General features: G+C 44.8%; 1 protein-coding gene across 4 annotated transcripts in view; it reads right to left on the bottom strand.

Annotated features, from left to right (window-relative positions):
* Positions 1 to 15928, bottom strand: part of TRAPPC9 (trafficking protein particle complex subunit 9) — a 570461-nt gene that overhangs the window by 203063 nt on the left and 351470 nt on the right. For all 4 annotated transcript variants that reach the window (XM_042923740.1, XM_042923741.1, XM_042923739.1 and 1 more), the window contains one exon: positions 9366 to 9508. In XM_042923740.1, the coding sequence (XP_042779674.1) occupies positions 9366 to 9508 (143 nt within the window). The remainder of the gene's footprint in view (positions 1 to 9365; positions 9509 to 15928) is intronic.

Genomic DNA, 15928 nt, shown 5'->3' on the forward strand with positions numbered 1-15928 from the left:
ATTCTTTTCAGTATTTATTCTCTCCATTTCCCAACTGCAGACCTGAATATCTTATATCCTACTGGGGAGGGCGGGATGTGGGCTGCACAGGATCTGTACATTTTTTGGCAACTTCCTGTGAAAATCTACTTCAAAATAAATTGAAAAAAAAATGGCATGGGTCTGAATCAGACCAACAGAATTTAAAACCTCATTTCATTTTCTGTCATCTCAGAGGAGAGGAGGATTGAGTCTTTTCTTCCTAGGTTTAATTGGTAATAAATACTCCGGTGCAAAAGATGAGGCAGCTCTCTGGTGGCTGCCAGCCACCTGGGGCCAAACCAGGTTAATACCCGCCCCCCAGCAGCCACCAGGGCCACTCCAGTGCCCAGCCGCACCCTGCACTGGGCGCCCCCTTCTGCCCGTCGCTCCCCATCACAGGGACCATGAAGTGCCCTACCCCCACCTCCCCGAAGAGTTCCTGCCATACCCCCTGAAACCATCCGATGCAAATTCAGCCGTTTGCTTCAAGATTGTCACCCCACACTGCTCACATCCCCATTCTAACATTTAACAATTCCATTGATTTACTGCCTGGTTATTTTTTTTTAAGTAGGCTCCACGCCCAGGGTGAAGCCCAGTACGGGGCTTGAACTCACAACCCCGGGATCAAGACCGGAGCTGAGATCAAGAGCCGGATGCCTAAGGGACCGAGCCACACAGGGGCTCCAGTGACCGCTTGCGTCATTGGCTAGGCGGTACCGATACAGCCGTGCGTCCAGCAGTGGGGCAAAGGCGAAGGGACCGTTCAGATACGTTCCGTGAGTGACATCATAAGGACGTCCACAGAGCCCGCTGCACCAAAGCTGTTATGTTTCTGCACGACCCACCCAGCCCTTTGTCCCTAGAATGTGGCACATGACTGGAACACGCAAGGCAGACACACGAGAAAAGTGACAACCACCTCCTTTCAGTGATCTACCTGGTGTCAGGCACTGTATTAGGTACTTTGCACACATTTGTACAATGTCAGCACAACTGGACACTATCGATGTTACCTGTTTCAGGCTAAAGGAATATAAATGATTTACTCAAGATCACAGTGCAGGTAAGCAGTGGAATCAAAATTTGAAGGCAGATACAGGTACGTCTTCTGAATTCTGGTGCTTGTTAAAACGCTACGTTCTTGTTAAGCTTGAAACCAACTTAATAAATAAATGTAACAACTTGAAAAAGATCTACCACGATAAAACCCAACAACCCAACGTTAAGATTGCCTTTATTGTGGGTCTGTGAGCACATGTTCCCTACAGAGTTGAGCGGTCTTACCCCATGGGGGGAAATGGAATTTTTCTAAACGGCCAGGGGTAAGTGCTGTGATGTGTCAAGTGGTAGGATTTCTCTTAATAACGTAGTAACGATTACACCCTGGCCCTGCGCAGGGGAGAGTGTTTTTCACATAGCTCAGAGTAGCAATGCAGGAGATTGGATCATTTATTCTAACAGACTAGAAAGAAATTGCTCCTCAGGAGAGACGAGGGCTGGGCATTCAGACGGGGGTGGCATGGCCCGATCCGTTTCAGTCTGCTCCCTAACAACATACCAGCCAGCTTGGTGTGAAACGAGTGAATCTCAAAGCAACCGATCTCCTCAATACAAGTCATCTGAGACCCATGCACACCCCTGAGGGAGAAGTGGGGGGAAAGAACAAAGAGAGCTCTGCCTCCCGTCTACACCGCGCGCTGGGGTCAAGAACACACCTGTGTCCTCCGTGGCATCCTCTGCTTCTCGCATCAGCCGGGTGAGGTGAGCAGGGCCACGCCGAGCACTCCCGTGAGGGGCAGGAAGGCGGACCTGGGGGAGAGCCAGCCGCCTCCAAAGATATGGCAGGGGTGAGGGGCAGAATGCAGACCAGAACCCAGGCCTCTGCGCTCCCAGCTCAGAGGACCGCTGGCAGAAACGGTGCCCAGAAGGCCGGAAAGCACACCACACCTCTTCCACTCGTTAACGTGCGGCTCAGGCAACATCTCCAGAGAGCAAGGCCGACTTCGAAGGGTTTACGGAGTTTAATAGGACGCTGAGCCCGACAGACCTGGGTCACTCCCTAGAATACAGCAGGCCCTGAATAAATAGGATTTCCCATCCCCCTTCACTCCTAAAACACTCTCATTAAACAACTCCCAGTGAGAAAAACTGCATCAGTTATCAATATTCGCGAGAGGAGCAGGTATATGGAACCATCCAAAGGAGCATAATGCCTTCGTATCCATTTATATTTGGGGTTCCAAGTAGATTGTTTATGCCAGCAATAGTTATCTTTTGATGTGTATGTGGCTTTTTTGCACCAAAGTCAGCCCGAATCTCCACACAAGCTCCAACTAACATGTACTGTGGGTCACCCAGCCGTCTGTGCTGCAGAGGCCTTGAAGCCGTGACCCGTGGATGCCAGTCTGTCACCAGCAAGCTGTGAGAACCTGGGCAAATCACACACCCTTCTCTGGACCCCATTTATAAAGCAAATGCGTCAAAATGGGCCCGCTATGGGGATGGATGCTTGACTCTAAAATGGCATGATGCTAACAGAAAACTCACCTGTGAGCAAGATAAAAAATAATGAATTCCAGAGGCACTGTCACATCAACCTCCATGAAAAGCAAAATTGGAGTACCCAAATCAAATGCATGGTAATTCTACTATATTCCAGGCCATGTAGTTTACACAGGTCTCTAAGGAAAACAGAGCTTAAGAAAATTTTTTAGAAGCAATGCCTTTTACACAAAAGACACCTGAAAAAATGTAGTATTGCCATCATCTACAGATCTTCCTCCAGTTACAGTGGAGTTACATCCAGATAAACCCATCCTAAGCTGAAATGCATTTCATACACTAACCTACCAAATACCACGGTTTAGCCTCGCCCACCTTAAATGTGCCTAAGAACACTTACATTAGTCTACAGTTGGGCAGAAACATCAAAAATGCCTATTTAATATCTCATATAACTGACTACTGTACTGACCAACAGAATGGCCGTTGCGGATGTAGAATGGCCGTCAGTGTGCCAGTCGTGGACCCTCATACTCACTGGCTGACTGGGGCCGCAGCTCCCCACCGCTGCCCAGCCTAATAAGCAAGTATCCGCATACCGCTAGCCCAGGAAAAGATCCAACTTCAAAATCACAAAAACAGTAGAAACTGAATTCAGATCACTTTCACCCTACTAAAGGTTGAAAGATTCTAAATCAGGCCATCATAAGTCAAGAACTGTCTATACTCGTCCAATCACTCCTTAAGTTTCACACGGCCCTACCATGGGCCAAAGGTGCCAAGCCTTGAGGTACCAAGGTTAACCTCCTGCCTCCGCACTGCACAGAGCTCAAAATCTGGCCAAGGAAACAGAAGTCCAGTGTTAGTCCCCCACTCCTCCCAGCAAATGAGTGGTGAAACCTTGCTCATTCTTCAAGAATTTGGACAATGTTCCATTTTCTTTGCCACCTTTCCTTCTCCAGTATAAAATCAAGTGTTCTTGTGGCTCCTGGGAGTCTCAGTCAGTCAAACGTTTGACTTTAGCTCAGGTCAAGATCTCACGGTCGCTGAGATTGAGCCCTGTGTCAGGCTCTGTGCTGACAGCTCAGCCTGGGGCCTGCTTCAATTCTGTGTCTTAAATTTTAAATTTTATCAACTTTATAATTTTATAGTTAGTAGTCTTTGACCCCACCTGAGGAATCTTTGCACCAAAGTTACAAAGATACTTTATAAACCTTTTCAAAGAAAAAGTAGCAAAGTTTTTTCTTTTGGGTCTAGAACCCATCTCAAATGAATTTTTGTGTATGATGGAACCTATGGGTGAAAGTTCTTCTTTTCCCCACATTCGTATCCAGTTCTTCCAGCACCATTTGTTGAAAAACCTTTTCACTCCACGTGAAGTTGTTTTCATACCTTAAAAATCATTTGATCCTATATAAAAAAGCCTATCTCTAGACTATTATGGTCCATTGATCCCTTTGTCTATAACAATAGCACTGTCTTAGCTAGTCTAACGGCACACTGCCTTAAAATCATCGCCTACACCAACTTTGTGTGTGTGTGTGTGTGTGTGTGTGTGTGTGTGTAGATGTGTGTCTAGTCCATTGGCAATAGGCATTTTGAAATAATTTCTGTAACAACTTGTCAATTGCACTCCAAAAAAAATCTGCTTGGATTTTATTTTTTTTCCAAGTAGGCTTCACATCTGGGGTGGAGCCCAACGTGGAGTTTGAATTCATGACCTTGAGACCAAGAATTGAGTTGCTATCAAGAGTCGGACGCTTAGCCGACCAAGCCACCCGGGCACCCAACCTGCTGGGATTTTGACTGGAATTGCACTGAATTCACAATCCAATTTGGGGGAACTGGTATCTTAGCAATAATTGATTCTCTAAATCAACAGGCATGGTATAGCTCTCCAATTATTTAAGTGTTCTCTAATTTCCCTTAGCTGTACTTTGACATTTTCAAGGTAGAGATCATCTTTAAAAAGATTTATCCCTAAGTGTTGAATGTTTTTTACTATAATACAAATATTTTCAAAATTTCATTTGCAAATTAACTGCTACTATACGCCAGTGTATAAAACCATAGTTGATTTCTGAACATAATATGGTATCATCCTGCAATCTTGTTAACTTATTAGTTCTAACAATTTCTTTAGGGTGGTAGATCTCTTAGGATATTTACGTACATGATCATATGTATCATGCAAACACATGTGATTGCTAACTTCTTCATTTCCAATTTTTACAGCTTTAATTCGTTTCTCATCTCATTGCCTGCCCTGATTAGGTAGAAATGGCAGAAAAGTAATGAATACACTGGCAAGAGCAAACATACTTGTCTTGACTGGTCGTGATCTCAGAACAAGTGCTCAGTCTTTCCCAATTAAGTATTATGTTAAGCTACATAATTTTAGGGTTTTGTAGATCATCCAGATCAGACTGCACAAGTTCTCCTCCGAGACTTGTTTATGTGGACAGTTTCTATCATAAGTGTTCAATTTTGTCAGAGGATTTTTTTCATCAACTGACATCTTATTTTTCTCCTTTATTTTGTTAGTAAATGCACTGATTTTTCAATGGTAAAACAACCTTGTGTTGTTGGATGAAACCTGAATTATTCATATTGCATATCTCTTTTATATTGCTAGGGTGGATTTCTTAGTATTCGGTTCTGAATTTTTAGAATTATGCACATGAGGACATGGATCACAACATTTGCTTTCTCATAATGTTTCTCCCAACTGGCATCAGGGTGAAGATAGTGTCATAAAATGAGAATTGGAAGTATTCCCTCCCTAGTCTACTTGTGGAAGAATTTTTGTAAAAGTGGTATTATTTCTCCTTAAAAGTTTGATATATTTCACAGTGAACCCATCTGAGCGTAAAGTTTGCTTCATGGGGAGTTTTTAATTAAGAATTTAAACTAACTGATATGTGACTATCTCAAGGACTCTATTTCTTCTTGCGTCAACTTTAGTAATTTCTGTCTTTCAAAACATTTTTCATTTGTAAAATTTATCAGAATATGATTTATCATAATATACTTTTATTATTTTAATGTGTACAGAATTTATAGTGATTCATTCGCAGTAATTTGTATTTTCTCTTTTTAATTCTGATCATCCTGGCTATAGTTTATTAATTTTATTAATCTTTTCCAAGAATCAACTTTTAGTTCCATTTACTTTACATATTATTTTTTCATTTTCCATTTCATTGGTAACTACTCTTCACCCTTTTTTTGAACCATTCATCTTTTCTAATATATGCATTTAGTGTCCTATAAATATCAGTTAGCTGGAATTATTTACTACAAGTATACATGTTTCCTATATTATTACTAATTTTCTGTCTGCTTGTCTATCAACTACTGAGATACAGGTGTTGAAATACCCAACTATAACTGGTATTTTCCGTTTCTCCCCAAGATCCTGGTTTTATTTTGAAGTTATGTTTTAAGTACATTTGCATTTATACTTTTTATGTACTCTTGAGGACTCGACCTTTCTATCAATAAAATTATCCTACCCTTTTCTCCTCAAAGTCTACTTGTTTGATATTAATATACCCACACCAACTTTCTCATGATTGTTTGCATGGCATATCTTCCCCCCCATATTTGTACTTATACACTCTACATAATTTTGAGTTTCTGGTAGAAAACATGTAGTTGTCTCTAGTTTGTTTGTTTGTTTGTTTTACTATAGTCTGACAACTTGCACTTTTACATACAGTCTTTGGTCCATTTACATTTAATACAATTCTTGGTACATTAGACTTAAGTCTACCACATTGCTATTCGACTATAAGATTCTAGTTCTTTACTTGCCACCTCTTCCCCCCTTTTCAGATTAAGCATTTTCTAGTAACTCATTTTCTCTCTTCTGGCTTATTATCCACACTCTAAGTGGTTGCTAAAGGGTTTCCAATATGCATCTTTAACTTACTACATTTTAACTTCAAACGGTATCGTAACAGTAGCATGTAAGAACCGCCATCCTCCTCTCCTCCGTCTCCCTTCCATTTCTTTGTGCTATTTTTGGTTACATATTTTACTTCTCTATATGATATGCACAACAAAATTATATGCTCTTATTTTTTCTTTAAATAGTCAATAGTCTTTTAGAGAAATTAAGAAGCAAGGGGAAGAATCTTTTCTGTTTATTCACTTGCTATTTCTATTTCTAGGATTCAACATTCCTTAATATAGACCCATGTTTCCATTTGATATTATTTCTGCCTGATTAGCTTTTACCAGGCTGATGAAACACAAGGACGGGCTCTACCCATTTACTACCCCACTGAGTGCTTTATCTAAAATATGAAATACTGGTGTTTATTTAAAGAATAAATGAAACATTCAAGGTACTTGTTGAAAGGCTTATAGTCTGGTAAGTACTTTACTGGAAACACAAGGCGCACAGAAGGACCAACCAACTCTATCTAGTCACATTCAGGAAAATTTTACAAAACTGGTGACATAGTAGATCATCAATGGCCAACAAACTTTTCCCAAAAGAGTAGGTGAAAGACAGTTTAAGAAGAGTTTTAGAAATGTATGCAAAGACATGTTGCAGGAAATGGTCTTGATACACCTAGTGCTGCTGACAGAGGCAAAGTGTCTTCTCCTGGATGTGTGGAGGAAGTGGGAACAAACAGAGCTAAAGGCAAAGGTCTGGCTCAAATTTTTAAGTCCCCTGAATATCACGATAGGGACTCTGAACTTTATCTCCCAAGTACTGGGAAAGTCTTTAATCCGTCTGCATTTACAGGATGATGCAGGAGCAAAACTGGAGGCAGGGGGACCACACAGGCAACTACTCCTAAAGTGTCAAGGAGAGGTAACCAAGACGTGCAGTGGAATGCAGAGGGGGTCAGGAGATGTCTCAGAGGTTCAATCCACAGATCTGGGGAGAATCAGACTTAGCAGGAACGGAAAGGGAGGGTTAGGAGATCAATCCCGAGAGCAAGAAAAAGACCACGTCGGCCGACAAGAAAGAATAGAATCAGTGGGTGGGGTAATCGGGAGCCAAAGAGCACTTGAGCTAACCACTGACTTTTCCAAGTGTGTTTGCTCCTTTCCACATGGCAGCATTTTTGTCATCTTAAATTGTCATTTAGAGCTGCAGGGGCCATGACATGGAAGCCAGGTATCAAGAGGGGGGAGAAAACCCAACTCAGTGACAACCCGTGCTGCTTCCAAGAACTATTTATATGAGCAGTGGCAGCAGGCGATGCGAGGATGAGAAAGGAACACAGCAGGTACATCACGGAGCAGCCCTAATGCACAGGAAGGGCCTGAAATACTCTCAGAGCATCTGGCAGCAGCCCTGGTCACAGCCTCCCCAGGGGTAAGTGCTTTGATGCTTTATACAACAAATGCAAAACAGAGGCAAGCCTTGGCAAGAAAGACTATTACTCCACGGACTGAAAAAAGTGACAGATGATGAAATGTGATGCTAAGAAGCCCAAGCTAAGCCATTAATTCTTGCGGAGCCATTCTCCAACGGCTGGGAAGAAAAATGGTCTTTCCTATAAACCAAAACCACACTTATTATTTGGGGCTGTATCACTTTAAAAGGAGTTTTTTATCAACATTAACGTGGGCAGCAACATCCCTCTCTTTCACTCTGTGGAACACGGAACCCACGGGTGGAGGGAAGGGGCTGCTGCCTGTGATGTTCTTTCCCAGTTCAAGGCTACAGAGGTGCTTGTGATCACTGCCACCGTAACTCTATCAAGAATAAACAATACTAGGGGCACTGGGGGCTCAGCTGGTTAAGCATCTGACTCGATTTCAGCTCAGGTCATCATCTCACGGTTCATGGGTTCGAGCCCCGCATTGGGCTCCACGCTGATGGCACGAAGCCAGCTTGGGATTCTCTCTCTCCTCCCCGCTCTCTGCCCTCCCCCACTTGCATTCTCTTTCAAAATAAATAAACTTTAAAAAAAAGAGGAAGAAGTAATCCTGTCCCACTGCATCCTACCCCAACATGCAAGGAACCACTGGACACGAAAATAAATAGGAAGTACTCGGTGGTAATCTGCACCTGCTTCCCACAGGCTGCTGGCCGCTGGAGGAGGAATCTGAGAAGAGCAGCCCCATTGGATGGAATACCACCCACCACTTTCAGAACCAACCACTCCCGGCTCTCTCTCAAAGTTTTCAATGCGATATTGTCATTCTCCTGCCTCAGAGCAGAGTACCTCTAGGACCTCTGGCCACTTCTGGGTTTGACATAGACACGCTATCTGATTTCTTTCCCCCTGGAGGAAGGCTAGGCCTGGAGGAGTAAACTGGAGAGAAAATGTCTGTGCAAGATGGGCGCCCTGGGCAGAAACAGCCCAGGGCTCTAGATGGCCGGGAACTCCATGAACAGGGAGGTGGCTAGATCCTGGACAGCCTGGCTCTGCACGGTGTTTTCCAGGGATGCCGGAAGTGACACAGGAAGAGATGTTAGACTCCAGGAGTCCCCAGGACATGTGGCTACCTGCCGAACCCCTACTAGCAGGAGAGGGAATCAGACTGAAGCCAGGACCAGCCTCAGGGCCATGAGTGGGAAATGTGTCCTGTACAATGACGGCCACAAGCAAGCATGTTGCAATGTTGATGTTATTATTCTGCCACGTTACAAGGTGTAAAGCCCGTCCACTACAACTAAAGGAAAAGGCACTTCTTAGAAGGCCTGTTTTTCTGATACAGAAACCTGAGTCCCAGGGAGGCTACGCAACTTGGCACGGTGGTGTGGATTTGACTAGAGGTGGGACCAAGATGAATCCTGAGGTCAGAATTCCAAATGCAGTGCTGTCAGATTCCAGAAGAAGGCAATCATAGGGCAGAGATCCTCTTACCTGGTCGCCGGCAGAGTAGTGACTCGGGTGAAGAACACAGACGGCTCAGCCTCCACGTGCAGCCCCAGGGACAGGTTCCTGTAATACCCTTCAGCGTGGCCCGGGCCTCCGGAGTATTTGAAATTCAGGATAGCTTCCAAGGTCTGAAATGATGTAAACACGGTATGTTAGTAATCGCGAAGTTGATGGGCTTTCTTCCAGAAGGCAGGCTTCACTTAGGTAAGAGGGAAGATAACCCCAACTGGGCAACTCGGAAACTGGGCCCCTGCACCGTCTTTCCTAGGATGCCCTGTGTCTGCACCAACATCCCTCAGCCCAGATGCACAAATGGAAAAAGGCTCCAAAATTATTCTGTGGTTCCTAGAGCATTTCTGAGAGAAAAACGCATTTCAATCAGCATCACTTCAACATACAGACAAGGGTGTTGGGGGAAGGTGGCACTTCTGTCCAGGAGGTAGAGCATAGCTCCCAGGTCAACAGTCAGTAAGGCTGACCAGCTACAAACTCCTGACACTTCCTTGAACCCATCAAGAGATGAGGTCACAGGGCAACCACAGAGCCAGAAGGCCAAGGAGGTACAAGGCCCTTCTGGAAGGTAAAGGGTAGGGATATCTTCTCTACAAGTACAGAGCCAGCCAGCACGCAACTGGCAGGAAGCAATTAGCCCAAAGGTTAATAAATCGCTAAAGGCTGAGTAGGGGCTCTAATAATAGCAAAGACCCCCTTGGGAACCCAGACCAGAAGGTAGTTCCCACCCACTGTAGGCTCCTCACCATGAACCCTCTCGGGGTATACACACAGAGGACTAGGGCAGGGGGCTGCGGTGGGGGAAGCAGAGGTAGCCTCCCTCCAGAGCGCGGGCATGGAGGAAGGGAGTCAGCAGCCACCAAATAAAGGTAAGAAGCCAAGACACCAGCCCCAACCCCACACTCCCCTCCCATCCCCAAGCAGACCCTTCTCTACTCTGAAGCAAAATCCTAAGCTTCTGGAGGAGGGGCAACCAATGCCAAGAGTACAGTGGCAGGGATAAATACCCATTCTAGTGGGGGGAAGGGCAGGAGGTGGTCCCCAGCCAGAATCCCGTACCAATGCTGTCGGAGCTGGAAACCCACTCGTCCACAATGCCCACCATGTACTGGGCAGAGAGGTCGCCACGTGGGCAAGGAGCAGGGATGCCAAGGAGCCCATAACATCAGACCCAGATGCACAGTGCAGGACAAGGACAGCAGGGAGACCCCCACCTGCTCCTGCCACCAGCACCAGTGGGGAAGGAACACGGTATGGAAAGCCCCCAGCCCTGGTGGTGCAGGAAGGGCTGGGGACGGAGGAAGACCACTCTGGGCAAACGCCCTGGCGTCTCAGCAGCCCCTACCCTCTGCCCTGCCCCCCAGCATATGACAACAGCAGAGGAATTTGGGAGCCTGTGGCGTGCCCAAGTAACTATAGCAACAAGAAATCTCAAACCCAGCTCAACTCCTCACTCTTGTGACTCAACCTTCTGCAGTCAAGTCCCAGCATGGGCCCCAGCCAACTACAGCCCAGCCAAAAGCAGCCTGAAGCCTGGTTCTGTACACCCCCGAGAGCAGTTTTTACGGAGTCAAAAGGCTCTGAAACAACAACAAAGAAAAACAAAGAACATATGAAAGTAACCATTCGTGGCCGACAAAACCAAAGTATGTACTGTATGGTTCTTGACACGGAAAGCTTGCTGATCAAACCGTAAGAAGAACACAGAAGTGGATCTTCGTGACCGCGGACGAGGCTGTGGTTTCACAGGTAGGACCCCAAAAGCATAAGCAACGAGAGACGAAAGTCACGGGAATCCCAGGGAGGCAGACCCTCAGGGTGAAGGGCCGGAACGCCCACTGCTGCAGCTAGGCCACGTAAAGAGGGGTCTGAGAAAGTACCCACAGCCGGCCCTCGGCGGACCACTGAAGACACGTGTGCAAGTCCGAGCTCTCCGCTGGGCCAGAGAGACCAGGGCGGCGCCGGCCATGGCCAACCGGGACCTCAGCGCCATGTGCCCAAGGCGGGGGACGCACGCGTCCTCTCCCCTGGTAAGAGCGCCACCAAGCCATGCCTCCGACAGGATGAAGGAGCTGCCTGCCTTCCTCTCTCTGTTCAGGAGCCCTGTTTCAATAAACCCTCCTGGCCAGACGCCGTGTTGAGCCTTTAGTCATCGCTTCTGTGGACCTGTTTCTTGTCTCCAACGGAGAGGCGACCGCGGCGCAGACTTGGAAAATAAACAACCTGCGTGGGCAAGTGGTCACAGAAAGGGCATCGGGAGGGGGACAAGAACTTGGCCGTGCGAAGGCCAGGTGAAAAAAACCTCCAGAAGTGGCCAAGCCGCACGCTACGGGGGAGGGGCGCAGGCCCGCAGGCCGCTTAAGCTCAGTCTGGCGCGCCGGCTCCACCAGGTCTTCCACTCCCAGCCCGTCTCTCCACTGTGACGCGGGGACAACAACGAATGCCTATCTGAGACTCCAGCGAAGATTCAAGGAGAAAACGAGGTAGCAGAACCAACAGACGCTCATTAAACAAACGCCTTTCTCCCTCTGCAGCCCCACCACTGGACACCCTGAGGCAACGCGGCTTAAAATGGGAAGAAATGGGAACTGGATTTCAGCACTGTTTCTTTTTCTTTTTTCCGCCCCCGTTTTGTATCATGGTGAGATATACGTAATAAAATTTACCATTTTAATCACTCTTAAATGTAAGTTCTGTGGCATTAAGTACATTCGCATGGCTGTACAACCATCAGCACCGTCCATCCATATCCAGAACTTCTTCATTTTCCCAAACTAAAACTCTATCGTTAAACACTAAGTCCCTGCTCCCCTCCCCCAGCCCTGGACAACCACCGTTCTCTTTCCGTCTCTGCGAATTTGATGACTCTTGAAACCTCACATAAAAAGATCACAGTTTCTGTCCTGTTGTGACTGTTTATTTTACTCAGGTGAATGTCTTCAAGGGTCATACATGTTGTAGCATGTGTCACAACTTTTCTTTCTTTTAGAGAGCACATGTGAGCAGAAAGAGGAAGGAGGAAAGAATTAGAGGGAGGGGGAAGGGCTGGGGGGGGAGGGAGGGACGGAGGGAGGGAGGGAGGGAGGGAGGGAGAGAGAGAGAGGGAGAGAGAGAGAGAGAGAGAGAGAGAGAGAGAGAGAGAGAATGAATCCCAAGCAGGCTCCACATTCAGAGTGGAGCCCAACATGGGACTCAATCCCATGACCTTGGGATCATGACCTGAGATGAAATCAAGAGTAGGACATTGAACCTACTGAGCCATCCAGGCGCCCCAGAACTTTCTTTTGAAAGCTGGATAACATTCCATTGCGTATACAGGCCACATTTTCTTTTATCCATTTGTCTGTTGATGGACACCTGGGTTTCTTCCACCTTTCGGCTATCGTGAGTAGTAACACTGCCATGAACATGGGTGTACAAACACCCGTTCTGAGACAGAGCTTTCAACCCTTTGGGAAATTCATGTATTTCTATATATTGAATTGTTTTAGGACTCAACATACCATTTTCCACAGCTGCCACCAACAGTGCACAAGGGTCCTAAATCCTCCATAGCCTTGTCAACATCTGCTATTTCCTATTTGGTGGATTTGTTGGTTTTATAATAGCCCTCCTAACGGGGGTGAAGTGGTATCTCTTTTTGGTTTCGATTTTCATTTTCCCAACGGCTAGTGATACTGAGCGTCTTTCCATGTGATCACCGGCCATTTATGATTATCTTTGGAGACAGATCTGTTCAAGTCTGTCACGACATTTTAAAAACTCACTTCCTACCCCTCTTTAAGGTGTCCTTCGCACGTATGGGCTTATAGGTTCCTTTCAACTTTTGCCCTACCAGGAATACTTTCCCTGATGTTCTCCACCTGCATAAATGTTCCTCATCCTTCACGGCCCAGATAAAGCCACGCCTTATCCAAGATGACTTCGACACTTCCTCACTTCAAAAAAGGCTCAACAAAAGACAGAATCTTTTTTAATACCCAAAGATCCTACTTTGGATTCACCAAAATCACCAATCTTTTTCCCACAGTATAAAGCACTGCCCTATCATCTCACAAAGGGATCGCTGGTTTCTTGTGAATGTTTCTCACACTTTTTGAAAAGTGCCTAGTCACCAGCAAGTAGCAAGACCCCCCCACATACACACATGCCAATAAGCCTTTCTCTAACGACCTTCTGAATACAACAGATTCCATTCGCTCAGCCTATTCTTTCATTCATCTTTTTTTCCCTCCTGGGTGCTTTCGGTGTCAGGCTCTATGCTCCCAGCAGAATAAGGGTTCACCCCTGATCTCAGAGAACGCAGTACACGGTGAGTGAACAAGTATCTCAATAAATAACTAATAAACGAAGCCAACCCATCAACCAACATCTACATGGCTGTCTTCCCACACTGCAGGCACAGTCAGGGAAACAAACATTCTGAAAAACAGCCTTGAAATGCCCAAACCTGTGAAGTAACACAAGTGTCACATGGTCTTTGTTTTTTTAAGGCAAACTTAAGAGTCACTTTCAGGATGTGATGTAGTAGAAATCGCCTAGGAAGGGAGCAAAAAATACACAGGATAGGTAACAGTATAACAAAGAAGAAAGAGTCTGTGGTTTTGTTTTTCTGGAAGTGGCCGAGTCTTTCCTCTGTTAAGAAGCAAGGAAAAGATGTAATTACAGGGAAAATAATTTATAAAAGTCAAGCAAATTAATTATTTTGTGAAATTATCGTTCCTTTCTTCCTTCATTTCAAAAAAAAAAAAAAAAAAGCCTCCTCAGCCCTATAAAATTACAATATTTTAGTCAACAGAAAGTGGGTTGCTAAGGCAAAAGACACAAGATGCTCAAACTTTTTTTCCAATCAAAATGTAATGAGAAGCAATGTGCTATTCTGTCCTGAGACTTCCCCTTCTCAGAACATGGTGCAGTCCTTACTTGGAAAAGGACTATTAGAGAAATCAGTAGTGGGCAAGGAACTAAAGGAAAGAAACTTCTAGGCATACAACTTATTATTTGAGCTAAAATAAAAGGTCTTCCAAAGGCTACCTTTTCTTGAGCACCTACTAGGTACCAAATACTATGATAAGTGATCTATATAGATTGACTCTAACATTCTTAAGAGTCCTACAAAGAAAGTCCTATTTTCAAAAACAAGGTTCACAGCAGTCAGAAGACTGCACCAAGCCACACACCCAGGAAGACAGCACATCCAGGATTTAAACGCAGAGCTACATGGCTGCATAGCCCTCTCTCTTGCCAGTTTTGCAAACTATTCAGAAGAGCATCCATCCATCCACGTACTCGTTTGCTGACCGTGAACACATGTCTACTGTGTAAGGGACACTGGGAGAAGACACGAGGCAACCTACAGGGATTCAAGTCTAGTTAAATACACAAGCCCAGAGGTATCTTAAGATAAACCATGGCATGTTCTAGACAAATATCCCAGGATATATGGAGATACAGAATACTATTACAGCTGGAAGGCCAGGAGTTGGATAAGAAGGAACAACATCACAGCGAGAGGGGCATAATCAGCCAATTATTAAATTGAAATGGATAAATAGAGAAAACTAAATTAAACTAAAATCTAGTTCTTGAAAACATCATTAAATGTGATATTCCCCTAAGTCAGGCCTATGAAAAAAGGGAAGAAACTACTTACCAATATCAAAAAGGAAATGAATGTCAGCATAGACCCTACACACATTAGAAGAATAATAAAATAGTGCAAACAACTTAGTGCCAATAGATTCAACTTAAATAAAATAAACACATTACCAAACGGAACCAAGAAAAACTAGAAAACCTAAGGGCCCCATGTTAACTGATGACACTGGATTCACAACTGAAAACAGCTCTCCTAAGAGAAGCCAAGCTCAGAGGATTGCCCCACTGAATTCTATCAACACTTCAGGTTAGAGACAATACCAGTTTTATACGAACACCTTCAGAAAATAGAGGAGATGGCCCCATTCTTTTTAAGAGGCCAGTCTCACCCAAATACTAAAATAAGGGTTTACATGGAAAGAAAAACTACAGACCTATATTCCCTCATAAACTTAGATGTAAAAATCCTAACAAGGATACCGTAGTTTTGAATGACACATTGGACCGAATGGACTTAACGGATATATTCAGAAAATTTCATCCGAACACAACAGAATACACATTCTTCTCAAGTGCACATGGAACATTCTCCAGAACAGACCACATCCTGGGTCACAAATCAGCCTCAACAAGTACAGTAAGATCGAGATTATACCATGCTTATTTTCGGACCACAACACCATGTAACTTGAAATCAACCGCAAGGAAAAATTCGGAAAGACCATAAATGCTTGGAGATTAAAGAACATCCTACTAAAGAACGAATACGTTAACCAAGAAATTAAAGAAGAAATTAAAAAGTACATGGAAGCCAATAAAAATGAAAACACGACAGCCCAAAACCTCTGGGATGCAGCAAAGGTGGTCATAAGAGGGAAGTATATAGCAATCCAGGCCTTCCTAAAGAAGGAAGAAAGGTCTCAAAAACACAACCTAAC

The sequence above is a fragment of the Panthera leo genome, chromosome F2, assembly GCF_018350215.1.
Source record: "Panthera leo isolate Ple1 chromosome F2, P.leo_Ple1_pat1.1, whole genome shotgun sequence".
NCBI classification, from domain to species: Eukaryota; Metazoa; Chordata; class Mammalia; order Carnivora; family Felidae; genus Panthera; species Panthera leo.